We start from the raw sequence: 27,909 nt of genomic DNA, 5'->3' as shown, positions 1-27,909 counted from the left end.
TTATGAATCGGATGTGAATTGGGGAAGATATATCCATCACATCTAATTTAAATATGTTGTTTTTCCTATTTTTTGATCTAGCTTAAAGAGGATTGGATCTCTAAATCTGTGTTCTGTTTTCGAATCGGTCGAGAAATATTTAAAGTCGAAAGTAAATGAAAATTTAAAAAATAGAAACTAACCAATTTTTAAATAAAACACTCTCTTCTTCTTCTTGTTTTGGCAGTCACTGTTTTATGTTATCGATACAATGCAACACTATCGATACGACATCCGAAATGTTTCGATATATTACCGCAAAGTAAATAAAACATAAAATGAAAATAATTGCGTATGGAATTGTATGGCTGATTTTTACACAAAGCCATGGGGCTGCTGAAGATTGTGGATGTTCGAAGCTGAACAGAGAGCCTAAGGAAGATAAGGAGCAGTTGCTACAGAAAGTTTGCCAGCAAAAATCCCGCAGTGCAAGCAGCCACTACCGAGACTACTATGGAGAGCTGGAGCAGGAGTTGGAGCCAGAAATCCAGAAAGGGAAGAAGCAGCTTCTAAAGGATGCGGAGGAATTCCGATGCAAATTTGGCGAACTGGAACATCAGGAATTGGAGCCGGTAATCCACGCAATGTCGTTAATTCCTGGAGGAACTTATAATGTGGGCACAAACGAGCCACATTTCCACGGGGACAGGGAGGGACCTGAGCGTCAAGAGAAGATCAATGACTTCTATTTGGACAAATATGAAGTTACTAATGACGCGTTTTCCATTTTTGTGAAAGACACAAATTACACTACGGAGGCAGAGGGATTTGGTGACAGCTTCCTGTTCAAGACACTGCTTAGTACCGATGAGCAGAAAGCAATGGAGCACCTTCGCGTGGCCAGTGCTCCCTGGTGGTACAAAGTTTCTGGTGTAAGCTGGCGCCATCCGAACGGTAAGGACAGCAGCCTTGGAGGACTTGAGAATCACCCAGTGGTCCACGTTACGTGGCGTGATGCCGTAGCCTACTGCAAATGGATGGGAAAGAGGTTGCCCACTGAGGCGGAGTGGGAGGTGGCCTGCCGGGGCGGAAAGGAGCGCAAGCTCTTTCCTTGGGGTAATAAGCTAATGCCTCGAGAGGAGCACTGGCTCAACATATGGCAGGGTGACTTTCCCGAAGGCAACTTGGCAGAGGACGGGTTCGAGTTTACTTCCCCTGTAGACACATTCCGGCAAAATACCTTCGATTTGTATAACATGGTGGGCAACGTTTGGGAATGGACAGCAGATCTTTGGGATGCCAACGACATGAGTGAAACCCCCAACCGAGTTAAGAAGGGCGGCTCGTACCTGTGTCACAAAAGCTATTGCTACCGCTACCGTTGCGCAGCCCGGTCTCAAAACACAGAAGATAGTTCCGCTGGTAACCTGGGTTTTCGATGCGCCAAGGATGCGTGATCCATATTCTTTTATTATATAGATATTTGTTAAAAAATACCTACTTTTAAAAAGTAATAAGAAACCAATAAAGAGTACTTTATACTTGGTACTTGGAACCCGACCCGTGAAACGAATGTCGAGTTTCTAAGATTAATTTATTATCTTTATTATTATCTTATTTTTAATCCCTTTGTAAAGTTTTCGCTTGATATTTTCAAATATTTATGTATATAATGTTACAGTTCGCTTATTGTTAATGGGTAGTGTGTATATGTATGAATTTTCGCACATCTTTGACTATCTGTAGGTGCTATGCAAGCTGTCGGATTCTAAATCTTCCAGATTCTGGCTAATGCGTGGGCGCAGCTGTGCGGCGGCTACAATGTGGAAATACGTAACTGCATGGCGGAGGATGGAAAGGAAATGTGAATTTACAAACGCTAAGGACTACTGGTATACTATGTACAAAATCGAAACTTAGACGAGGCGACTGTCTCTGATGGGCGGAGCATCCAGAATCCCTGATCGTCTGGCACAGAGCGGACGATCGCGGACTGGTGCTCTCCATTCTCAGATGCTTTGCTTAAAATATCACATGCAAATTATAAGCGACTTCAACGCTGTCTGCTGGAGATATGCCGGCTTCAGATATAAGCGGAGACGAAGTGTAAGGAACATGGCGATGTGGGGCGGGAAGACTCATCTACGATCGTTGGACAGCAAGATTCCTGCTGCTAATACTGTTCCCGATGGGATGGGCCCCATAAGGCTTTCAGGCGCCCACTCCCACCACAGCCGATAGGTGCACCGCCTGAAGCATTACGGTTTTCAGCTCGCGAGCCAGGCTGTTAATCTGCAGCACGGAATCCACCATCTCCTGGACAGCACTACCGCTCGGAAAGTGGGCGGCAGCCCGCTTTGATTTGGAGACACACGTCTTCAGAGCCTCCGACAGTCCATTGGTGCATCGCAGAATCTTGTCGCGCAACGCCTCCTTCGAAATATTGCGGTGCACGTTATCACCGATGGTCACCAGGTTGTGGGCACTCACAACAACGAATTTTCCATAGGCAATGAAGAACTTTGGGGGCTGATTCTTCTCCACGGTTTCCAGGAAAGAGTCGATCGCCTGCATCAAGTTGCCCATGTGCGTGGAGATCTGCTGGGCGTAGTAGCGTACCAGCTTCTTGTCCTTGTCGGTCATCTCGGGAGACTTGCACGGCGTCGTGGCCAGCTCAGCTGAGAGAGGGTTGGCCCCTGATCCAGAACTGGCACCTGAGCCGACTCCCATGGCCGCGCTTTCCGCTGAGCGTATTACCGTGTCGAACTGCGTCTTGAGACTAGCAGGAATGGCCTCGCGCAGAGCTTGGTTTTTACGAGCTGCTGCGTCCTTCGACTCGAAAGAGACGTAGTCATAGTCCTCCAGCCACTCGGCGCTGCACTGACCGCCCTCCGCAGGGTTGGGAGTGCCTCCGTTGTGCTCTGCTGGCAGTTGGCGCTTGAAGAGCAGAGAAGCATTTCCCTGAATGAAACTGGTGGTTGAGCGGACGTCTTCGGTGAGTGTTTGGGCGCAGGCCATCAACTGGTCCAAGGCATCCGGTGGACGACAGCCATGCTTTTCATCACTGCGCGCCAGCAGATCCACGGACCAACCGCCTTGTGCGTCCAAAGCTTCCGAGGAGTCATGAATCAACTTATTGGCGTCCCGAAGAGCTCGCACCAGAGGCCGAAGCTTTAGAGCCAATCCGCGGTCCTCGGATCGCGTCGCGTTCCCCAGGGCTCCCTCTCCGAACTCAGCCAGATCATGCAGAGCAGTTCGCAGTCGCAGGGCCGCCAACTTCAGCTCCATGACAGCCGGCTCCAGGTTAGCTCGGTTGCGCCAGTTGGGCACCACAAAGCTGAGCAGACGGGTAATAGCCGCGGTTGTCTGAGCCTGCAGTCTTGCTAATGTCTCGAGGGCAGAGCTCAGTTCCAGAGGCAGCTCCTTGGGGCTTTTGGCAACGATTGAGGCGGGGATGCTGGCTGGAACTCCCATTCGCTGCTCCTGTTCCTGAAGCGGCGGCAAAGAAACATCGTAGGCTGGGCGCCGCACGGGCATAGGATTCCGACGTGGGATATCGTAGTCTGGCATATTAGCTAGTGACGAGCGATTGGAATTGGAGAAGCTTAACGAGAGGCTATCGCTGGTCAGCAACGATGAGGAGGAGCTGCTGGGTGTCATGTGGGAGAGCGGCTGCTGCTGATGCGACAAGGGCCGGGGTACATCGTACGACTCCTCCTCGATGGAGGCGGTGACGCTCTTGAGGGACTCGAATCGGGTACCGAGGCTGGAGCTGCAGGATCCGGAGGTGGGAGTCCGCGGATGGGTGAGGGTGACTGGGGTGGCAGGCTTGGGGATGTCGTAGGTTTCGAACTCGCTGCCATTCGGATTGGAGGCCATGATGGAAAGGTTCTGGTAAATTCTTTGGTTGCTGTAGATCTGTTGATGGGGCGAGCGTGATCCTGCACTTGGTCCTAATCCCCCAGTTCCTTGTGGGCAGTTGTACTCGTAAACATCTCCGTATCGCTGCGGTGTGATTACCTGAAGAAAAAACAAGAAATTCGTTCTTAAATCAAACTCTCTTGGGGATATAGATTTTACAACTGGTATGCTACTATTACTACTACTACGGCAACACCCACTCCGCCGTCAGAACATATCGATTTTCCCTGGCTTGGATCTGCCTTGAATAAATCTGTGGCTTAGGAATATTCAGATCTGGGTGTGGCTGGGCCACTATTCACCTTGTTTAGGCCTTTGCTCTACGCTCTGCTGGTTATCACATCCTGTGTCCTTTTTGGTAACTATGGCAAAAAATGCACAAGTATCAAAAACCGTGTAAAAGGCGTCAAAAAAGTGCCACAAACGTAGCTGTCCAAGGAGAAAACTCGACTGCAAATGGTAACCCGACAGAGATGTGGAAAATGGGGAACATATTGGGACATTTTTGGCGCTTGCGCAGAAAAATTCCCTAAAATACTACGATGGAGTGCAGTCGTAGGCTGAGCCGGTTCAGTGTCAAGGTAAAGGACCTCTATCAGGACCTCTATCATAAACCATAAAAAGATAACTGCCACAATGTTTTTTAAATATTTTTGTTTTCTGGTAATTAAATATTGCTATTTTTTAAAGCCATATTCAGCTGTCAGCGAGAAACTACCCTATGAATTCAAGGCCATATGGTGGCACAGAATGATTAAATATATAATTTTCCACTGCAGCACATGGCAAATTCACAAATTTTCCGAGCACGTACCGCAAAGAGACACGCCTCTCGAAATGAATCGATTCCTCCCGCTTTAGAGATCGCTCCTTATTTGTTCCGGATGAAAATAAACCGGGGTCACCATGGAAACTTCTACCTGAGGTGACCACCGGTGGTGGAACCTAGGCAAGGGGGTATCCCTAGCGTACTCTTATGTCCTGTTTAGATACCCTTACTGGGGTTATTGAAGTGCCAATTGACGCGTAACACGAGACAACAAAAGGTTCTGTTAAACTCTAAACGAGACAGCTGAAGCCTAGGCATCCGGCCGACAAAGGACTGTCTAATTGTGGAGGATTCGGAGTCCAGAGCAGTTGAATCGGTTGTAATAGGACCAGGGGGAGTCGTCCTATTGTCTCTGAAGGCTTGGTTTCCAGGCGGTCCATGGCGGGTCACTTTATTGTCAATTTCGCGTGACTTTGCCTTGGCCTGGCCAAATGCCCAACTGCCCGCGGCATATGATTTAAGATTTTGCAAAATTTGTGACACAATTGGGGCATTCGTGGGCTGGCCCGAGACCATTAAATTCCGGTTACCCCCTGGAACATTTGCCTTTCTTTCTGGTATTCCGTTCACTTGAAGCATTTCGTACATTTTCAAAATTTTTAATTGCAGTTTGATAGCCGGCCGTTCGGATTCTCGGTAAGTCATAAATAATTTCAGTGCTGGGGTGTGTAAAGATCTTACTAGAGAGCTCTCAGGCCTGTTTCATGTTTTTGCTTTGAATTTTAAAAACAAGAAAGCCAAATCTCTGAAACAGTAGTAACAAGACAAGATAATATCTTGAGAGTTTTGCGGCGCGTACGATGCATTTTAATGCTTCTTTCTTCGCACATGCCCTCGCCGAGAATCGATTAAATAAAGAACCATGAGCAGTGTTTCGCCACGCAGGTTTCCAGAAGTTTATTGTTGACAAATCTTCACATTTTCTCACGTACGGATCGAAATGAAAGATCCACGTTTGTATGGAAAATGTTAATTATCGTGGAACGAACTTCCCCCGAAGGCATCTCTCTGGCAACATATCTGAGAAAGAAATGTCCTTTATTTCTCAAGCCTAATCTTTCAGTTCCCTGGTTGATCGACGACCTTATGATCTGGTCTGGTTGTCCAGCGGCGAGATTTTCTTCACATTTGGGACGAATCCGCATTGATGGTACCCCGTGGATGGATGCCTGGTTGTCTGGATTCCTGGCCATAAATACAATCTGACCATAGTCTTGGAAACGCACAAATCTCCGTAGAATCCGAAATACAAAAAAAAAAGAGTTATTGCGGCGACTTTAACTGCATTTTTAACCATTTTTGGGCAGTAAAATAAAAATGACATGTTTTGCTCAAACACAAAGTCGTCTCTTTGGACCTCTCCATAAGCCGCCTTCGAGCGGGCCGGTTGTATTTGGCCACCTGACTCGGCTCTCGATTCGCCTTGCTTTGGTTTGTGCGTGACGTAGATGGAGACAAAGTTCGGATCGGAGTCGCAGACGGAGTTGGCCACTGTGGGCAGGGGCTGCCGCCTAACGGTGGAGGCCAGTTTTCTGATGGCTGACCATAAAGATATGTGCCCATGTGGGATGCTGGAATTTCCAATGTATATCTTAAGCAGCAGCGGCCCAAAAATTGCATAATATTCCAACTTCCGTTCTCAATCAGACGATGGAATGTGGCAGGTTACCAATATGTATGCTAGGTGCATGTAGGACTTTGGAATGGATCCCTATACCTAAAATGGGTCAACAATACTCGACGCTTCTGCACTCCACCAGACGCTGGATTGACGCTTCCACTTAAGAGCGCCACCAGCCGATGGGTCAAGTGCATGGTTGGAGTCTATCCCATTCCCGCACCATGCATGCATGCCAGAAGTCAGTGACGCCTTCAAGTGACAGCGGTGCGAGGAGAGACTTTCCCGAGTCAATAAAACTGAAGGCGAACAAAGGCAGTGCTTATCACATAGCTGCTCTTTAGTAGGCAGGTTTCTCCAAATCTTCGACGCTCCCAAAGGCATGGGCGTTCAAATCCGCGACTCTCAGTTGGTAGAGCCTGCCGCCTTAACTCCAAGTCGGAATTTGAATTTATGGTTTCACTTGCCTCCCGTTAAGATTGATAGCTGCCGATAATTCGAGGAAATGTTTACGACTCTGTAATTTGGGTTTCATTTTATTTGATTTGCCTGCGAGTCAGTCAGTAAGTCAGTTAGTCTGTAAGCTAGCCAATCAGTCTGCAAGTTATTGGGGAAAAAGCGAAAGTCCACCGATCCATGGGTGCATCGGACCGAGCCATCGTTGGATCGTCGTCAGTTTATCAACAATTGTGGGCCGGACACAGTCTGGGACTGCAGAGGTTTAAGAGCTTCAAGCCTTCATTTGACCGGTTTAGGCCCTTTACTGCTGCCCCTTCTAACAACTCCCCCCATAAAGTCTTTAAATCTCCTCGTTGAAGAGACTCTGGACGAACACGCGATCCCCATGATGGAAAATTGTTCGTTTCCTAAATTTTCAAATCGAATCGAATCAAAGTGAGAGAAATGCAAATAAAACGCACGTCCAGCTGACAAATTGGCCAATTATGAGTGGCCAGAAGCTGCGACCAGGCAAGGAGTATATGCCATAGGGGCAAACCCGTTGGACAGCTGCGGTGGAGCCACCAGAGAAATGCCATGAAGTCATGAGGATCGGCACCGCAACTCTTATTAATTGCACAATTACGACACGCAGTTGACGTGCGATTTGCAGAGGAAAGCTGGCGGGGATCGGGTCTCCTCCGCGGACGGATGAGCGATAGACCCCTCAGAGCTCAATGATGGAACGATAGACCGTGCCGGAGGAGTCGAGAAATTGCTTTCTTTCACTTTCCTCGGCCACATCGGCAATGGGATGTGAAACTTCCCCAGAAATGAAATCAATTAAGTTCCAGGCCAGATTCCCAAACTCCGGGACGTTTTCAGACAGAGCGGAAAATGAAAAATTCGAGTCCGTAACCTACCTTGTGGGGCGAGACGTGCCAAGATTTCCTCGAACCCCGTCCCTGGGATGCGGAGGACTCTGTTCCCAGTCCAGTGATGGCTCCTCTCGCCGAGGAGGCTCCACTAATAGACCCGTTCTCGTAGATATCCGCCGAGCAGACAGAACTATTCAGCGTGGCTGTGCTGGCGGCGAGCGACGGAATCGGTGAGCTGGCTGGCGATGGCGAGAAGCAGCCGGAGTCGTAAGAGTTCAAGATGCGTAACCGATTGCCCGGACACAGGCCCTGGAAGAGGAGAGAAAAAATAGAAATCATTATTTATGAAATAGGAAGGTGAACTCAATTAGGACGAAAACCAAATGATTTGTTGGTTTTTAAAGTTATGTAATCCACAAGGCAAGTCTCTTAAAAAAGTATCTAAACTCCTATCCTTCTATAAATGGCTGCTTGGCTCATTGATCTCAATTGATTTCGATTGGCTTTTAATAAACTCAATGCTGTATGAATTATTAATAACTGAAAAAAACTATACTGTATCATGTTGTTGGGGAAATATATTGCAATATTTTACTGCTTTATGTTTTCTTTAATTGACGAGACATATTACGTGCCGTTTCAGTTTATTTATTCCGCAGATCATTTTTGTGCAACTGACACGTTTGAATGTGATTTTCGAGTTTTTCCACACATTGCTCCCAATGCTACCACATTAATGTCTTGGAGAATGTTGGCAACATATGTTTCACCTAAAATTATATGTGTTTTTGCTTTTTTATGCCACACATTGTCGGCAGTCTGGCCGATTTTGGGTTAATTGTTTCCATTAAAAAGTTTCAGCTACTTTTTAATTAGCGGTAATTGGCGACACATACCCTGGGTACGTACAATGTGTATCTCCGCAACGTATGTCTCAGAGTATCGGCTGAGATCGTTTGATTTCCATTTTGATATATGTTTTGACACCATCAGCACCATCAGCACCGCGGTTGATTTTGTTTTCGGGGCCAATTGAGTTTTTAATTAAAAATTGACGCCAAGCGACGTGCAGAAATTTTAAATGCGAAAAGTTAGCTTGAAAAGCTCCCCAGTCTGGCATTGTATTTGCAACATTGTGGGGCAGATAGGCGGAGGGGCAGTCCAAGGCTGCCTGGGGCGCTGAGATCATTAGCCAAATTGTGGATCGAGGCCAGAGTCTGGGACAGTGCAGAAGGGCTTGGATTGATAAATGGGTATTAGATTTGAAAGTTTAGAGGCGAGTAGGTGAGAGTTCAGGTGATTAAAGTGTAATTTGGATTCAATAGAAATTGGAGACTCCAGGTTTATAACTCTCGAAGGTAAGAAATGGAAAAAGTTATGCAAATACTTCGATCACCTCATAAGGAATTCAGACAGAACCCAGACACAATGAGGGAATAAATAAAGAACGAAAACAAAACACTCATTAAAGGGAAGAAACAAAAACTGAAATTAAATGGTAGGAGTTTCCTCTTTGGGATTCTTGGGGCGAAAAGACAAACCAGTTTCCAAACTCAGAGATATTCTAACCAGGATGACGAATGATCTTTTGAGGGACCCGAAGCCGAAGACCCAACTCACCTGTCGGTTGCGGAGGGAGCAGAGCCACCATCCCTGAATGCCCTCCGTGTCCTGTTCGATGACCGTGAGGATGTCGCCCTTCTTGAAGGGCAGTTCGTCCGGTGTGTCGGCATAATTATCGTAAATGGCCTTGGCATAAAGTTTCTGCAAATAAATCAAAGAGGATTGAATAAAATTATAAAAAGGTTAAGGAACGAGAATGGTATGTTCGTATAAAGTTAGGGGGTATAATTTTTAAAGCTCTTTTTTTTATGGGTTTGAGTTTTTTTTGGCTCATGCCGCTCTCACTTCAATAGGTTAGATGGAATTTCAGGTCAACTTGGGTAGGTTTCCTGTTAGAGAGCAGGCCAAAAAAAACTGAAACGGGATTGCTTAAAGGGCAGAGGGATTAAATAACTCGAAAAGACCCGGCAGATTGAAATCGGAGATGTTCGCCTCTCATCCTGCCGGCAATTTGAAGAATCTTGTAACACGACCGCTGGCATTCTCCAGCAGATTCTTCTTTCAGTGCATCGTAACGGGCAAATTGGAAATTCAGTTGAATGCGAGACTCTAACTCGTGTGGCAAGCCAAAGTTTCTTTTGCTCAATGAATGCCCAACTACCTCGGAGTATGTGTGTACATATATCTATAATCTTGTGTTTTGCGGGTTAAGTTTGCTTTTAATTTCGCCACCGCGCAGCCAAACTGCCCGAAAAAAAAAACAGAAACAAAGACCGTGACTGCTCCTTCCCCCTGCCACATTCACCTTTTCAACCCGTTCCACTCCCCATTCAGAGGCTCAAAAACAAAAAACAAAAAAAAACTTTAAAAAAGCATTAAAGAGAGAAAAGACTGGCAAGCGATTACAATATCGAGCGTTCAATCGCAGCTGAACTTTCAACTCGCCGTATGCCTCAGTATAGTAGTATGTCTGGCACTGTAGTAGTTGTACAATAGTGTGTAATTTGGACTTGGAAACCCGTTTAGCCGGCGACGACTATTCTACTTTTCAATTTGGAAAGCGCGATGCCAGCGTTCAAATGTCAAAAAGGGGAAAAAAATGAGCGCACTTGAAGTTCATGTGCCACTCAAACACCGTCAACGGATGTGTTGGCCAAACAAAACCAAAACCAAAGTGGTCCAAAGGTCCAAACAAAACTCCACTCGGAGTAGAGCTCGGCTTTCTTCTCCAGAGACTCTCTTTTGGAATGACTTTTTTCACACTACGCTAATTGGGGGTTCAAATATTTGAAGATCAGAATTGGGGATTGAAGTTCCGTCTGGTGGTAAACAAAATACATTTCTTGTTTAGTGACTTGCGGGAAACCAAAACGTTGGGGCCACTTTTTTTTTACAATTGTTTGCTTGTTTGTTCGAACAACTTTAATTGGTTGGCTTAGTGCATTCCTCCTAACAGATTTCCCTGCAGAAGTTTTTCCTAGATCCAAGAATTATTTCTCTTTTAAACCACATTGGCGGCTTCATATGGCGGCTTCATAAATTACCAAAAAAAAGGTTGCCTCTGGGCTTTGCCGCAGACCGACCCGAGAAGTGAAAGATATGAAGTATGATCAGTGGTTCGGCTTAATCCCCTCCACGGAAAGTAAGCTGTTTTTTTTTGCAAAACAAACTTTGCCTCTCTGATGTGTATGTATATTGCTGGAGCAACTTGAAGCCTTTCAATTACTCAAACTCCAAGAAATACTTTTTTTTCTCATTTTCAAGTGGCCATAAATAAACAACGCTGCAAGATTAAAACGAGCGAAGACGCCGCCAACAAACAGCTTAATGAGCATTGAAAAATCAACAAAAAATATAATTTTTGGTTACTGGTCGAGAGATTTCTGCGACAAGATGACTTTATGTTTCTTTCCGTTGAGCAAACCCACTAGAGCACTGCCAATAAATTCCTGCATATATATTTTTATACCCTTGCAGAGGGTATTATAATTTTGTCCAAAAGTGTGCAACGCAGTGAAGGAGACATCTCCGACCCTATAAAGTATATATATTCTTGATCAGGAGCACCTCCTGAGTTGATATGAGCATGTCCGTCTGTCCGTCTGTCCGTCTGTCCGTCTGTCCGTCTGTCCGTCTGTCTGTTTCTACGCAAACTAGTCTCTCAGTTTTAAAGCTATCGTCTTGAAACTTTGCACACACCCTTCTTTCCTTTGCACGCAGTATATAAGTCGGAACGGCCGGGATCGGCCGACTATATCCTATAGCTGCCATATAACTGATTGATCGGAAATGGTATAACTTTGGTGTTTTTAGAGTTAGAGAGTTCAAATTTGACATGAGAGCTATTTTTGGCAAAATAATACGACATGCCAAATATCATAAGGATCGGCCGACTATATCCTATAGCTGCCATATAACTCAACGATCGGAAATGACCCAACTTTCGTGTTTTTGAAGATAGAAAGCTGGAATTTAGTACAGACTCTATTTTTGGTTAGTTGATCCAACCTACCAAATTTCATTAGGATCGGCCGACTATATCCTATAGCTGCCATATAACTGAACGATCGGAAATCACCCAACTTTTGTGTTTTTGAAGATAGAAAGCTGGAACTTGGTACAGATTATATTTTGATCCATCCTACCAAATTTCATAAGGATCGGCCAACTATATCCGATGTTTGCGATATATATCCGGTTTTAGCTGCAAGGGTATATAAACTTCGGCTCCGCCCGAAGTTAGCTTTCCTTTCTTGTTTGTTTTTATTTTGTAAATTTTATTATTTTTTTTTGGTAAATTTTGTTTTTTTTTGGTATTTTTTTTTTTGAATTTTTCGGTATTTTTTTGATATTTTTTGGTATTTTTTTTGGTATTTTTTTTGTCATTTTTATACCCTTGCAGAGGGTATTATAATTTTGTCCAAAAGTGTGCAACGCAGTGAAGGAGACATCTCCGACCCTATAAAGTATATATATTCTTGATCAGGATCACCTCCTGAGTTGATATGAGCATGTCCGTCTGTCCGTCTGTCCGTCTGTCCGTCTGTCTGTTTCTACGCAAACTAGTTTTAATAGAAGCTTTTGCGACAGAAAATGATAACCTTCGCCTTCAGGAAGCCGATAAAGTGACAATAGAATAAAGTTAAAGCGCTTTGTCGCGTGACAGATAATGTTTTTGTCGATTTTAATTAACAAAAACTTGATGAAATTGAAAAAGAAAAAATAGCAAGGGCAACCTCAAAATGTTCAAGGAAATAGATGGGCTGGGTCACGAAGATACCGATTTGGTCTAACTTGGCCACCTAACAATGTCTTCCACCGAATGGCATCATAGTTAGTAAAGACTTTGGACTCTTAAGTTCAGATTGATTAAAGGATACCTTGAGGGTTTTGTCATAACCGCGTTGGACTGGCTTTTAAAAGAACTAAATAAACATTTGTCAGCAAGGCAACTTGGCCAGATTTCGTCAACAACTTTTGCCCAAAATATATATAAAAATAAAAGCAAAGCTAGCATTAAACGCGGCATGTCAACCAATCTGAAACCGGGCCAACTTGGCTGGAGAAACACGTTCTCTGAAAACCGAGATCCGGAGCCCGGAGGAGGAGACGAAGGCCCAATGAGATTGCCATTGACGGTAAACTGCAGTGACAAGTGCACGACGGGCTGGATCTAGCTCCTCCGCCAGATGTCACACCAGGTCAGTAGCAGAGCTCCAGATGGGTCCAATGGGCTGTGATCGAGTCAATGAAAGTGCAATTGAGTCTCCACCTTTAAGAGGAGGATAGAGGCTGTGGAGGCACAGGTCAATTGCAGTTCACATTCCATGTAAGTGTAGACGGTTGTGGGGACACACACTTCCCACGCTAATTGAATTAATCGGTTGAGTGATTCGTTATTGAAAGATATAGTTGAGCAGTTATAGCTCTGAATGCAAATCCAAATAATAGTACAATATTACAATACTATTACACCCGAAATATAGCAAAATGTGACTCATATGGCAACGTGGAAGCAAACAAAACGGCCGATTCATTAACTTGGTCATCTTTTTACCAAAAAGTAAGCCGTTATTGAAATAACAAAGGAAATTAACTGAAAATGAACTGCCAATTGTTGACTTGAAAAATTAAAGAAAAAATAAAACGGAATTCATACAAAAATATAATGTCGACCTTGGCAACAACTTCAAGTGAAATATTTCGCAATAACGTTGCAAAACGACTTCCCCCGCGGAGAGAGAAGGAAATGATTGTTCACGAATCAGGGGGTACGACAGCTTTAAAAATATATTTTGAAGCGTAACTAAAAAATTTTTAAAATATGTACATACATATGTACTCTGTAGACTATAGACTACTTATACATATGTACGTCCTGGAACCTTAGACAACTAAAACAATCTCATAAACCTTTTAAACCCAAAACCCAAGCAAAAGATCAATCATTTGGTAACTCAAGGAAAGCCAAGCATTCAATATAAACAATAAATCAACTAGAAAGACAGTATATAATTTGTAAATAACTAAAATAATGGCTGGGATCAAAGAACTTTTTGAGTAAAACCATGAAATTAAGTATATGTTTAAAATGAGAAACTTTAAACAATTATATTTAAATGGAAACGATCTATTCATTTAAGATACATTTATATTTATTCAATATATATTCATTTGGGGCAGCCCCTTCAGCATTTCTCAAAACTTACTACACTCTGAAAAGCCTCTTCCCATTCAGTCGAAATCATTAAGCCAACATTGACTTTGAGTTTAGGTATGAGGAATACCCCGGATGTGACTCATGGCTGGGGAATTACCAAGTTAAGGTTATCGGTAAGAAAAAGGTAACATTTCTTAGCTTCTAACCAGTTTTGGGGACGCCTTTGAGAGGAGATGAAGAGCCCCCGTGAAATGTATGCTTCGCCTTGAACTTTATGTCGGATTTGGAAAGAGTCTTTTTACTTTTTGTTGGACGACTTTTGATGGATTACAGTTTGGGTCGATTCTCTAAGCCTCCATATTCAGTATAGGCCCACGCAAACCCTTGGAAAAACGTCATGATGGATTTCAGACAAGAGGCAGTGATAAGTTACACAAGTTTTGGGATGAAAATAAGAAGGTTTCCTTACGCCAATGCCCCAGCCATAGCGTGGAAGATCCCCAATAAACAACAGTAGTATGGCAAGCGAGAATTGGTTTAATAATTTATGGCGCTACTGCAGTTTCTGTAAGTCATCTTTGGCCGCCAGGCAACTACGGTAGCCCATCTCCGCTTCGGTGTAAATGGGCCATTAAGTGATTAAAGCCACAAAGTGCGGTAAGTGTTCGGAGTCATCGAAAACGATGAGTGCCTCCCGGTTATACATAGTTTTTCCGTTCTTATCTTGAGTTTCTGTAATCGCCGAAAGGCTTATTTCCGGTGTTGATGGCATAATAAACAAGAGTGCACAGTGACTACCTCAGTCGACCTACGGCTAGTTAGTTTATGGCCAACAGTCTCAGTGGATAACACCCCATCCTTCATGCCACATCCCACAGGGTTCTGAGAATCTGAAGGACTTCCCCTGATGAGGGCTATTATTTATGTTTTCTTCCGGCGGAACGTGACAATTCATACATGCAATTTACAAAAGTCACATTTCGGCTCTGTTGACAAAACCTTGGAAAGGTTTTCTCTCTATAGCCCTGTATTGACCAAGGTACCTGGTACTACCGTATCACCGAAACGGTGTTAGTATGGATAAACAGAGTGCAAAAAACCGAAACAAATGCCTGTGAGTGACACCTGTTTAAACTGCAAGTTTCGCATCCATAAGTTACACTTTATCGCTACTTGGCAGTTGGCCTATAACTCGTTTGAGTGACATGTCTTTTGTTTTTTTCCTGCGCGGCAGTACATAGCCATTAGATAACGAGCACATAATCCCCAGTAAAGCGACCTGCACGCACCACAGCTGAGGTGTCGAATGTACCCAGATAAAATGCCATTAAGAGTACAATACCACTAAAAAGCGAAAGTTTTCTTGAGCTCTATGTGGAACTCTAAATTGATTTCACTTCAAAGAAAGAGCTCCTCTTACTAATCTTTCTTAGTTTTATGTCTAAGCCTCACACACATTCCTTAAACTATATCCAATCAGCCAGAATTTCGCTGCTTTCCGCACCTCGCAGCCTTAACCTTGCCCCATTCATCAATCTGCAAGTGCCAATAGTCAGACAGATACAGCAACTGCAACAGCTAGCCGGCAACCTGTTGAACAAATTTGAATTCAAAAATGTTTGCACAAGCTGAGCGCTGAAATAAATTAGCTGGCTTACGAGCTGACAGACTTTGGACGGAAAATGTTACTGTGTGCCTTGGCCAGACAAGCCATCAAGTGGCCACTCGGCACCGGCGGAGAGATGTTAATGCAAATATGCAAATGCACTCGCACTCCCCAGTACACTTAACATTCTGGGGCTGTTGTCGTTACTAAGCTTGAAATTAAATAAACAACAACGTCTAATTACAAGAGTTGTGTCCCAGACAGGCCCTCATCTTCTCCTGCAGGAGGACACCGGTTCCGAGGCCTAACAGCCTCAATCGCTGACACAAAGTATCCCGCAATTGAAGGGTTACCCCGGGGCCAGTACAAGCTGCAAAGTGCAAGAGTATCTCTGGTTGGTCTTCTTGGGGATGGCCTGGCCTGGGACACAGGTGAGATTTAAATAAATGTGCTCCAAATGCGCACAAATGCGAAAAGTAATTGACGCCCGGGTCTGGGTCGTTTGCCTTTAAGCCCCAGAGGCGTTGCGTCGTCTTCCTCAAGAGCCGGTTCTTTCGGTTCTCAGCTTAGATTTCGAAATGCAAACAGCGGAAAACATTCGAAGATGGGTTTCCTTCTTTCTCGGTCTTCAGCCGTCTGGTCTCAACTGCAGAAACCTTCTCTAGAGATGCGTACGTGACTGGAAACTGGCTCAGAATTATACAGTTTCAACAAATTCTCGATTGCAGTTTCTATAAAATCAGTTGTCACGCAACTTTGCCTGCCACACACATGAAGCCTAAAATAGCAAAAGGGTCTATTAGCATGCCGGTGACTGATGGCAATCAATTAGTCCCCGCCAGGCCCATCCCCGGAATCCCCAGGACGTGCGCTTGACTGAAGGCTGCAATCAGGGGGAGACTAATTGGGTCTCAGAGGAGGATCAGCCCCCGCGAGTGCCCCCCTCAGAAATCAGTTAGTCTGGCAGCCATGAAGACCACGAAGGTAGCTAAAATCGAATCGAAATTTCTTTATCGAGCTGGGCTGGGAAAGTACCCGATAAGCAAGAGCCAAAAACTATTCCACGGGAAATCTAATCAGTTTCGATTGAGCGTCACGCCACACAGTTTTGTGGCCGATAAAATACCAAAAAAACCAAGTATAAACCCAAGTAGCAAAGCCCTTATTATTAATTACGAGATTGTGCCTTGGGAGGTCTTTCTCGGGGTTATCTCTCCTCGGCCTGTTATCCTGCGCCGAAACAGCCCTCGTGCAGACTCCCTAAGGGACATCTGCACCGCATTCTGATTAAGAGGGCGCCCCACCGTTCTCGTCTAGACGGAAAACGCATTCTCTCGCTTCGACACTTCGTTATGGAGTGCCTCAAGTGACTATACCAGCCTTATAGCTCTGGAAAATTGATTAGAATTAATGTGGCTTGTGGCGTCAATATCTTCTGTTTGGAGACAGCTGCTGAAGTTGATTGAGTGGATATCTCTGGGTATATCTTTCAATTTACGGTCATAGGCACTTGGCTTTTAAATAATGTAATATACCAACCATTACTCGAAGTAATGTATAGTAATACCCCTCTATTATAGCTTTGGCTTAATCCCTAGAGTTACACAGAGTTACATTGTCAAAGTTTCTTGTCATAAAAGGTATTTTAATATCTCCATTATCTGCATCTAATAGAGCTTACTGCACTTTATTCTGAATCTATTTGCAGTCTCTAGTCGCGACGCTGTTAATTCCTATCTAATCAGGGCTTCAGTTCACTTAACGCTGGCAAAAGAAATATCTTGAGGGAGTTGCTGGCCGGCAGTGGCGGTTTAACGCGGTGAGGTCATGTTTTTTTGCAAATAACACTTAGAAGCTTTAAGCTGAGTTATCACGACTTTGCGATATCTCACCTGTGCCGTAAACTGGCACAGAAAGCGGTGTTGCTGCGAGGTGATAACGAATGTCAATAGAAAAATTGCGGAAACTTTTTCAGTTATCCCCCTGACAGCTGCCAGAGTCAGAGTCGGAGAGTCAGGAGAGGACATCCGTTGCACTTGGTCGATCTGATAGCTGTGTGCCAGATCCTGGCAACGGATGACTCAATCTGCATTTGCAGTTTCGTTTCTACTAACCGTTTTGATGTGGATGCGCCGCGAAACGGGCACATCATAGTCCAGGTCCGTGTTTGTGGCATTCGAGCTGCAGCACGAAGCTGACATCGAAATGGATGAACTGTCTAGCATGTTGGGTTTGAAGGGATTTCTTGAATGACTATTTATTGTAGGATTCCAACACTGATTCCAGATTTCACCGATTGCTGTTTCAGATTAGCTAGCCCAGCATGCTGAGAACCCGGATCGAGATGTTTAGATATATTTAATCCAGGACAATATAAATAAAATGTCTCGATGTGGGTCTGAGCGATGTGTGTGTTTCGCCACTTGTATCTCACTTCACTATGTTTTTATCTGCAGCTCAGCGGTGAGCATTCAACTTCGCATTCGCATTCGCATTGGGATCTGCATTTGTATCTTGTATCTCAGATTCGCCGAATCAGCTTAATTTCAAGTTTAGCCGCGGGCAGTCAAAAAGCCGAATGGAAACCCGAAAACAAAAGACGCTGTCAAAGCACTAGCCCAGCAAGTCGCCGTTTTGCCGTATCTTTCCTCTACTAGTGTTTCGGTTTGTTGTTTGCCACGAAAAGTATCTCGTATCTCGTATCTCGAAGCGCTCCGTCGCGAACGATCCGCACCGTAGCAGGCGTCGACGTTGAGTGAGCTCGTATCCGTTGCTCTGAAATGTATTCGGGCCCCAGAGCGACCACGAACTCCGAGTCTGGTTGAATATGGTAACTCACCCTCGTGCTCTAAGCAAGAGGCAAGGGTCCCATAGATGGACTGGGCCGACTCTTCGGGTCTGAATGCTGTTCGGGTCTTCTCGCATATCGTAACTTGCTGAGTTGATACACTTGGAGAATAATTCTGATGATGTTTATATTCAAATATTAAAAAAAGCAAAAGGAATGGGAGGTTTTAAAGTTATAAAGTTCAATTCAGTTCCCACCTTTATAACAATACCCGTACCTATGAATGTATGTATATCTCATATAACTCTCCATATAATGTTTCTTCGATGCTCATATTGACTTCGACTGCCCCATCCTATCTCTACTCCAGTATTTGGCTATGACAAACACTTAGATATGCGAGACAACCCAATTCGATTGTATTCGATACGGATCAAGTGCAGACGTTCCTCGCCCAGTGGAATGTGTTTACCCCCGAAAGCTCAATTAGCCAGAAGATGTTGGGCCCGACCGTGCTCACGTTAGCCTTTAAAGGAGGTGGAGGAGAAGACAATCGAGCTCAGTAGCTGTCCCATGGCAGCTGTCCAAACACCTTCGAGTGCTACGAGGGCGTGAAAAGTTCTACACCCGAAAAGGAGTTCAAAACAGACATCGCCAGTTCAACTCTTCAACCTCAACCACGTATGAAATGAAGGTCACACAACTGTCCCATTAAAAGCGGGAAGTCCCAATCTCTTTCTGCCGACCCGTGAGTCCGATTCTGATTCAGAAATATATTCACAGTATAGTGCAGCTGCAGTTGTCTTGAAGAATTGGATGTGACATCTGACATGACTTTAAGCCAAGTTCCGCGCCCACTTCACTCACGTCAAGTCCGAGTCGGGGCGACGGGAAAATTGGAGAGTCGAACCGGCCTGACCCGCCGCCAAAGACATATAATCTGTTTAATATTAAATCTCAGACACTCGTTGAGTTTTATTGTGCCTTTCCTTCGGTGATTTGATTTAATTTAATTCGTTTTCATTCCATTTCACTTCAAACACTTTGAACCAACAGCTACATATATCGATTTCTTGTCTAAAATGATTTTGTTAATTTTACGACTCGACTTTTAGTTTAAAACAAATAATGGATGTGATACTTCTGATTTCCAGTCATTATCCTAAGCGACAGTGTTCCGCTCCTCCCCGTCTAATGCTCTTTATGGTTGGCATGACTGGCACTCATCTTTCTTCCAACCGGTTTTTGAATAAAAACAAATAATTCGGTATGAAACGAGTTGAGTTCGAACCACCCGCATTCCAGGGAATTACTCGGAAATTCTCAGTCCCTTTGTTGTTTTGCTTAGGGATAGAAAAAATGCGAACAAACAAAAACAGCAGGAGGAGAAATGCCTATTAGGGGACAGTCGGTACAGGACAACAGATTCGCTCGTGAGGACCCACAAATGTGTGGTCTTTAAAAAGGTATTTAAATCAATATAGCAAGACCTCTAGAATGTTTTACAAGAGACGCTTCGTATTGAAAACAAACCTGTTGATGCACCCACCTTTGATGATACTGTTTTGGATGAAAGCCCTCATAAATATGCAAATGAAATACGTCGGTGGCATCTAACTGAACCATATTCCCCTTATCGGAGCCGAGTTCCATTCAGAGCCACTAGTAACATGTTTCCATTTGCCATTTCCAAAGCCAACCAAACAAAGTATGTAAATCAGACCACGCATTGGGATTCTCCAGCGCCCTTGTTTACGTTAAAGGCCAGAATTGTAGGCGTCATTACTTTTATCTGATATATATGATATTGTTTTCTATTCTGTTTTGATGAGGGGTTGCTATGGGCGAAATATTGCTGAAATAATGACACCTGGACAGTTTCCCATAACATGACGCTTTTGCCAGCAAAGATGTGAGCCTCTGGAAATATTTATTTGCGCTGAAATTTGAGCAATTTGTTTGACCATCAAGAGACAATGATTGGGAAATGGTTTGATCAAAGTCACCCTATTGCATAACCCTCCCCAGGGCTCACATCTGTGTCCAGTAAGGGTGTCTGGCGAGGAAATAATTGACTTGTTACACTATCCGGCAGATCCATTAATTGCTGACTGAAGCCAATGAACCAATACAAATATCGAGAGGGCAAAGTAGCAGTGACCACAGTGTCTCGCTGAAACATCTCTATTAGCTCCTTTGGAAGCTGGCCACAACAATCAGCTCCAGTTCGAATGCTGGCCATGCGTGCTCCATAAATGGCCAGAACGTGCCACTTTCGGAAAACAATGCAGAAGCTGCGGGTTTGGAATCGAATCGAATGCTGCTGCACTCGGAATAGGAAATCGGGGGGGAAATCAGAAATCGAGTACCGGGCAGCGGAAACAAAAGAGATTTGGTCGAAATGGAGCACGTCGAAGTAAGGCGGCCCGACAAATGCGCTGGCTTTGTTCCAGGAATTTCCCGGCCGCCCAGCATTAACCCACCATCGGCCAAGGGGTCACATCAGCCCCCCTACGACATGCGCCGGTCAATTAAAAGCAAGACCCGGCTCGTGATAAGCAATCAGTAGTGGTGATAGGGTGAGAAGGAGGCACTCGTGTTGGGTCATAAATTCATCAATTATCTGGGGACTTTGGCACTCCTTATGGCAGCAGTCTTACAACACAACAATAGGGGCATCGATGAGTATCAGCGTAACCATTTTAGAGGAAAACTGCAGATCGAAAACAGGATGGTCTTTACGAAAAACAGATTGCATCTCGATCACACACCCCAATCATTCCCAGTTTTTGGGGCTTAGAGCAGAGTCTGCTGATAAATGAGGCACTGAGGAGTAGAACCAGCCAGACAAGTATTCAGGAGGATTTGTTGCCTTGATTTTTAGTTTTTTTAAATAATGTTTACTCAGCCAAAAACACAAAAGAAAATGGGTTAATATTTGTGGATTCAGTGAAACCATTAACTTCAAAAACGACTTCATCGCGAAGATCATACGCAGGGTATGCTGTGACCTGTACTACAATCTATAACCATATTTTCTGGAAAACTTCAAAAAACTTTGGGCTCCATTTATCATGGTGTAGACTCTGTGTTCCCCGTCCTCTAGAGATTCCAGACTGGACTGAAACTGCCGGCAATTTCACACATTGAGTGCAGGCCGGAGGAATGCAAATAAAAGCAATGGAGGCCAGCTAGGCTAAGCAAATTGCTGGCAGATGGCGGCGCGTTTGACAATTTGCCGCGAGATGCGGCGTCCTAATCGACGATCCGGTGTCGGGAAAACTCCGAATCAGGGCCCAGATCCCATTTGAGGCGACCGCTATGCCACCCAGCAGTAATAACAAACAATTTGTTTGTTTTGCTAGCCCGAAACGGAACAAGTTGTTTGCATAATTCATGAGATGGATGCAGTTGCGGTTGCACCCACATGCGAAGCCAGAACCAGATCGTGCAACCATTCATTGCAGCTTGCTGAAAATTGAGATGCAACACATAAAACAAAGAATGCTTGCTTAGGGGTCCAGCTGCAAGGAGCTCATATGGCAACATAAGTTATGGGGCAGCTCTTTATCGACAGTCCTGGGCGCCGCAAAGGAGTTGAAGGCTGAGTCCATGTCTTACAGAAGAGGTCTTCCAGATTACCAAGAAACGCTTCCAGGTTAATCTTGTTCTTGGCATGGGGCTGGATCCATAACATCCCCACTACACTCCAATAACAATGTGAAAGATATGGGGGAAGTGCTTGCTGGAAGATCTCACAGCCTTTATTGCGGTTGTCACTTGAAGTGCCGGAGATCAAAAACTTGTGTTTACAACGGCAGGGCTTGCAACACTCTCCAAAGAATGCCACGACATGAAAATCAACTTTCGATTGCAGCAGACGAACGTTAAACGGCGTCACCCGATATGGCTGAAAAAAATAATGAAGACGTCTTGCTTTTGGAAGTGAGAAACAGAAGCCGTGGAATATTTTACTTCTTGAAGATGGAGGGCAAGGGAAAGAGCACCGGGACCTCCTGCCGCGTCGACGTTTCGCTCTGATTCCAGAGGAGTAGCACCAATTACCGCAAGAACCGACCACGGCCTGTAATCAAATCCCGAAGCCTGAGTCGCGCAGGCGCAGTTAAAGTCATCTTCCGTCGCCACACAACCATTCATTGATGACCGGGCCGGGTCTCTGGTGAATGAAGCGCACACATTGCCGCCTTATGCTGCGCCTTTGTACTTTTCGCACTTTCCGCTGTGAGGGCCCTAACCGCTAGCCTAATTCTGATCACTTGGCAAAACACTGGCATCTACATATCTAGTCAAGTGTTTCCCGGAATGCTTAGGCAGCAGACTACTTCGGTTGGTCTAGGCAATGGTCAAGAAAACAAAGCAGAGATATTCCAATAATACTCCATCCCTTCATTAGTTTCGCTTACCAGATTTTCTCAGGCAAGTCATACAATGTGAAACAGGATATTTTTTCTATCCTTTAGGCCTAATAGAACCCATTGTAATAAATGGGACTATATATTTTTCTTTTCTTTAGTCAAAAGCAGACGGCATTTTTAATCTATGACTCGGTCGGTTTTATTGAGGAATTATACCTAAAATTTAAAAAAAAAACATTGACCTGCGACAATAATTTGCATTGGAAATTCCCTTGGAGTTTCGCTCCAAAAGCCAGAATAGTATCAATCGGTTGTTTTGAAATTCATTGAATAGGGAAAATAATGCCACGGCATTGACGTCAAACTCGAGGTCGGAAGTACTGATATATGTACATAGGGTGCGAAGGGGCAAGAAAAGACCGTACCTTAGATTAAGGGGTTTTGTAAATCTTTCCAAATCTTTGCCAATACATCCGATTCTGGACTTTCAATGATTTATGGACATATTTCCCAACAATCTGCATTATAACCTGCCAGGGTGTCAGCAGATGAAACAGAAATGTTGTCAGCCTGCATTTCCTCTAACGGGGCAGCATCATTAGCCAGCTTATAAATAAATCAAACATCAGGCCATCATCACATGGTATTGCCATCATCACCCATTAGTGGCCCAAACTTTGATGGATTGCTTCTGAAGGGACTATAGTATAATATTTGGTATAAATATAAATTATACCAAATATTTTTATATATAATTATAATTATTATATAATTATAGTATAATTCTGCACTATCTGGCGGTTCGATAAACAAAAGTTTATTTATAACACTACATCGGGGAAGTTCGGGGTCTATATATAGACGGTTGCACAATTAAATGTGAATAATTTCGCAGAAAAAATAACCAAAAACAAAGCCAGTGCTCGGAACACCTTGGCGAGCTTATCTTATCACTTGTGCTCCAACATGTTGACATTTATTTGGCTGGATATTTGCGATTCGGCGGAGCAGAGGAAGGGAGCACAGAATACTTTTATGGAATTGCGTCGGAAAGCTCATGGCGATAAGATTAGATTCGTTGTGGGTTAAATCAACACTAGATATTCGCGAATGTCAACGTCTCAACCGAAGCTTGCGTTTCTGTATGGAGCAGATCCACTTGAGCAAATATCTAGATCGCCTAGACAAATTTGCAGAGATCTTTCTTAGGAATTCGAAAAATTCTTAGTTGTTTTGATAAAGCTTAAATGGGGATTGCGAAAGAATTCAAAGAAAGTAGGGAGTTAACACGTTTTTTAAAAGAAATAAGGCTTAAGTTATTAAGGAGCATAAACACGAAATTTATCTTGGGGGCACTCTTCGTTTAAGATTCAGTACGCCTATTCAAATATATCTGACACACTTCAGATCTTGAGAGCCATAAAATATGAATCATTTTACAACCCTCCCGATAACATTGGGGCCATGTCAATTCCCTCTTAATGCTACAGCTCATTCAAAATTGTAATTGGTCCATAAAAATGTTTTTCAAAGGCTTTTTCCAAAATGCATATATGTTCAGATTACTCCACCATATAGGCGCTTGTATCTTCCAATTTGTTAATGATCCAAATTACTTGATGGCTGTTGAAATTAGTCAGATAAATCTTTTTCCTCTAGCTTTCTTCTTTAGCTTTGCGTAAATCAAAAATTTATGTTTAGTTTTTCAAAAGTTTATGGATCGAATATGTTTTTTCTTTCTGATCTGATTTATAAGGTCAACGTGTGTAGACCAAAATAAATTTAGATTTCAAGCAGAAAAAGACTCGAAAAGATCCAACACTGTGACCAAAACGTGGGCGACCCCAACACCCAAAAAGATTCCGTTGAACATCCCAACAGATCTTGAGATCATAAACGACTCCATCTGACATATTTGGTTTAATAGGTCAGAAATAAAATGTTAGTTGTTGGACCTATGAGGGCAGCATTCAAGGTACTCTACTGTCGAAGCTTAACAATATCTGGGGATTAAGATCATCCAACAGATATTACTTATTCATATTTTCCTCAGTGAGGATATCAAAGTTAAAATTTATACGATATAGTCTTTTGATGTGATATAGAAAAAAAAGCTCAAAGCCTTTAGGATACGCATTTGAGGTGTATCTTTCTCTCAAGATACAAATTTTCTTTCCCACATCACGGATGCAGCGTCTGTGTCATAAATCTTTGGCCGCGGCGTTCCTCTGCTCCGTTTTTCTACAATTTAAGAGCAATTTATTAAATGCCGCAACGCTTTAATCTGCACTGGAAAATCTGGGGCCCCAAACTGCATAAATTAATTCTGTTTAAAGAAGTGGGAAAAAAAAAATGTGCGACGAGAATGCGTGACATATATTTTTTTTTGAAGACACAGAGATACGGATATTTTTCACATGCACTAAAATTGCAGAGTCTGTTTGTGGCAGCAGACGTATCTTAAATCTAGGTGGCTGACAGCGCTGATTAGCTAGAGGGAAACACTACCATGTGGCAGCTGAGCTAAATGATCTCTGACACCATCGATTCCCAAGCTCCCAGGGCAAACCATGGAAATTCCCTGGATTTCCTGAAGAGTGTACTATGGTATTCCCTGCTGCGTATTTTCAGTTAACGGCTAACTGAAATTCCTAAGTGCCTGTCGATACTTTTGTTATTTTTGGTTGTATCCCGAAGATATTTCAGCTGCCCCCACGTTGCATGAACGTTTTGTTTGACAAAGAACTGACAAAAAATAAAACTGGAAGAATAAAAACCGCCGCAGGTAAACACAGAAAAGAATAAGAGCTTCCAACACGTACAAATAAATTATTCATTTTTCTCTGACTAGTTTTTTTCAACTTTCTTCGTTGTTTATTCTCCTCTGGTACTGGCTTTTAATGTAATTTTACTTATAGGGGAAAACCCCATCCGGAAAAATGGACAAAAAATCTAACCAATATTTTGTCTCAGGATTTTAATGCAGAATGGTGGGAAATCGATCTGGAAATCGCTTAAGGTACTCCGCTTGAGAATAGGATGGGAATTTGGGAAGATATAGCCTTCGCTGTGGAGGATATAGGGGAAAATCTCATTTTCAAGGAATCCCATCACGAAAAATAGACAAAATATCGAAAAAATATTTTGTCTCAGGATTTTAATGCAGAATGGTGGAGAATCGATCCACAAAGCGTTTAAGGTACTCCGTTTGAAAATCAGGATTGGGGAAGATATAGCCATCGCCGTGGGCCATATAGAGGAAAATCACATTTTCAAGGGATCCCATCACGAAAAATGGAATTTCATAGCCAATGTCATAGGCGCCATCAGAACTCATAACTTGAATGGATTGGCGCCAAAGCGCTGCAATTTGAATTGGTAGCTAGCCCCCAACACCGGCTCCCCAACTCTTAGGTCCTGAAGAATAGGAAAGGTTGATTAACCCCTGGAGATGTTGCGGAGCAAAACAAAAACAAGCGAGATGAAAGGACGCGCCAAGAAGGTCAACAGAGAGTTGAGAGTTGGTGGCCCGCTCTCAGATAAATTCAGCACAGTGCTGACAAGGTACAACTCTGAGATGGAAGCCTTGGAGTGGTGGCGAAGGAAGCACTTGGATGACGAAACAACCCCAAGCAAGGTTCAATTGCGGACAAGTACGGCTCACATTGACATTGAGAATTCGAGTTGAAATCAAAAAGGGTCTGGGAAGAGGCGGGGAACTAAAAAAAACTTAATCGAAAGCCAACAAAAAATGGGCATCCACCCCTGCATCTTAAGCCGGGGGATGTGCGATGTACGAGGCATTGTGTCGTGAGGGAGAGACATGACTTTAACGCTTGACAGGAATGGCGCGTTTTGCATCTTTATAGAGGGCCTGCTCCTGGAGTGACCAATACATTAATACAGTCTGAAGAGCGCCTGCTACTTCATCCACTTCAGATAGCATCCTTGGCATAAGCGGACCACCAACTGTGGTCCCGAACTCCAAGCAAATTGGTTTTGCGTCAAATAGTTATGATGTATGACTTGACCCGCACAGAAGCCACTAGCCACCAGCCACCGACCGCCCCTCGTTCTCCACGGCTATCAGGCAGTCAGCAGTCGCAGCCAGTTGCCGCTTGTCCGAATTTTTTCGTTTTCGTCACGACTCGCAGCCCACAGCCACATCCTCGCTTCCTCGATAGCTTCATCGGCCCACCGTTCCACGATACCGTAGCAGCTCCTCTCGACTTTGTTTACATAACATGGCCATATCACGATGTTCTCTCTGCACGCATGCGGCCTTCCTGGCCAGGCAGCATCCATTGAGCCATGGAGTCACACGCCGGCTTCCCCCGGTTAGCCGGTATAAAAAAATGACAGCGACGCCGTAGTTACTAGTACACCACCCTGCGTATCTGCAATCTGTATGTATCTCGGTTGCGTACATTGTTCTGTGACGCTTGTTTTGCCACTTGGCATCTGCCACCAATGTCCACCTCCATTTCAAGGAGGCTTTGGCAGGGAAGGACTGCCCTCCGATGATAGAAACTTTAAGATGATGCCTTCTATCTGGCCAAGCCAAAGGGATAATTATTAAAAAATAAAAGATGGGATAATGGGAAAAAATAAACAAGCAATATTTTTACTTTATTCAAAACCTTAAAAAGCCCTTCTCCTAGTCATAACCCATTTAAAGCCAATCCTATCCATATTGACTTTTAATTACATTCTTGCCGGTCTAGTTAACCTTCCAATTAGGATTACATTCACTCGACCTGAGTTGCTTTTTGGGCATTGACTTTTCCAGCCAGAGGGATGTTCCCAGCCCCTCGTACCTGCGCACTTTTCACCCGATGCAGTGTTCCGCCCGAGATGACTCCGGCTGTGGTCGCCTTGACGTGCATGGCCACTGAATTTATGACGTACTGCTTCGGCTGTTGTTGTTGCTGTAGTTTGAACAAGAGAGGCACTTGCGGTTTCGCCACTGGATGTGGCAAAGCCGGTGGCTGTGTCTTTGCCACACTGCTAATTGAGTTTTCTGGTAACCGATTTTCACTTTGGCACTCCACTGACGCCTCTGGGGTGGCCTCCACCAGCTGGGTCTCACTGGCGGACATTATTAGGCCTTGTTGCAAATGCTGTTGCAATTTATATCATGTCTGGCGCGGGACACAAAAAAACGCACTGAAAACTAGCCAATCGGATTGGGTCCAGCGGAATAAGAATCGGATACAAATGCGGTCACGTTTGTGCGTCTAGCGGGCTCGACTG

At 44.1% G+C, this 27,909-nt stretch overlaps 2 protein-coding genes across 4 annotated transcripts; one reads left to right on the top strand and one right to left on the bottom strand.

The window, feature by feature from the left end:
* The first annotated feature begins 259 nt into the window (after positions 1-259).
* Positions 260-1,572, top strand: LOC108133547 (formylglycine-generating enzyme). Its single transcript, XM_070279421.1, has one exon. The coding sequence runs from the start codon at positions 318-320 to the stop codon at positions 1,434-1,436; it is 1,119 nt and encodes a 372-aa protein (XP_070135522.1). The 5' UTR covers positions 260-317; the 3' UTR covers positions 1,437-1,572.
* On the bottom strand, positions 1,558-27,909 carry p130CAS (Serine_rich_CAS and FAT-like_CAS_C domain-containing protein p130CAS). 3 transcript variants are annotated; one of them, XM_017253523.3, is made up of 4 exons: positions 27,474-27,909; positions 9,284-9,427; positions 7,709-7,972; positions 1,558-3,999 (listed from the first exon to the last, which is right to left on the bottom strand). In XM_017253523.3, exons 1-4 carry the CDS (start codon positions 27,753-27,755, stop codon positions 2,191-2,193), a joined length of 2,499 nt encoding a protein of 832 aa, XP_017109012.2. In that variant the 5' UTR covers positions 27,756-27,909; the 3' UTR covers positions 1,558-2,190. The 3 variants fall into 3 exon arrangements, with proteins under 3 accessions (XP_017109012.2, XP_017109013.2, XP_043067904.1); XM_017253524.3 differs by lacking the exon at positions 27,474-27,909 and adding an exon at positions 17,607-18,273; XM_043211969.2 differs by lacking the exons at positions 7,709-7,972; positions 9,284-9,427; positions 27,474-27,909 and adding an exon at positions 4,203-4,368.

The sequence above is a fragment of the Drosophila bipectinata genome, chromosome 3L, assembly GCF_030179905.1.
Source record: "Drosophila bipectinata strain 14024-0381.07 chromosome 3L, DbipHiC1v2, whole genome shotgun sequence".
Classification (NCBI taxonomy): domain Eukaryota; kingdom Metazoa; phylum Arthropoda; class Insecta; order Diptera; family Drosophilidae; genus Drosophila; species Drosophila bipectinata.
This window is presented reverse-complemented; position numbering and strand designations above follow the sequence as displayed.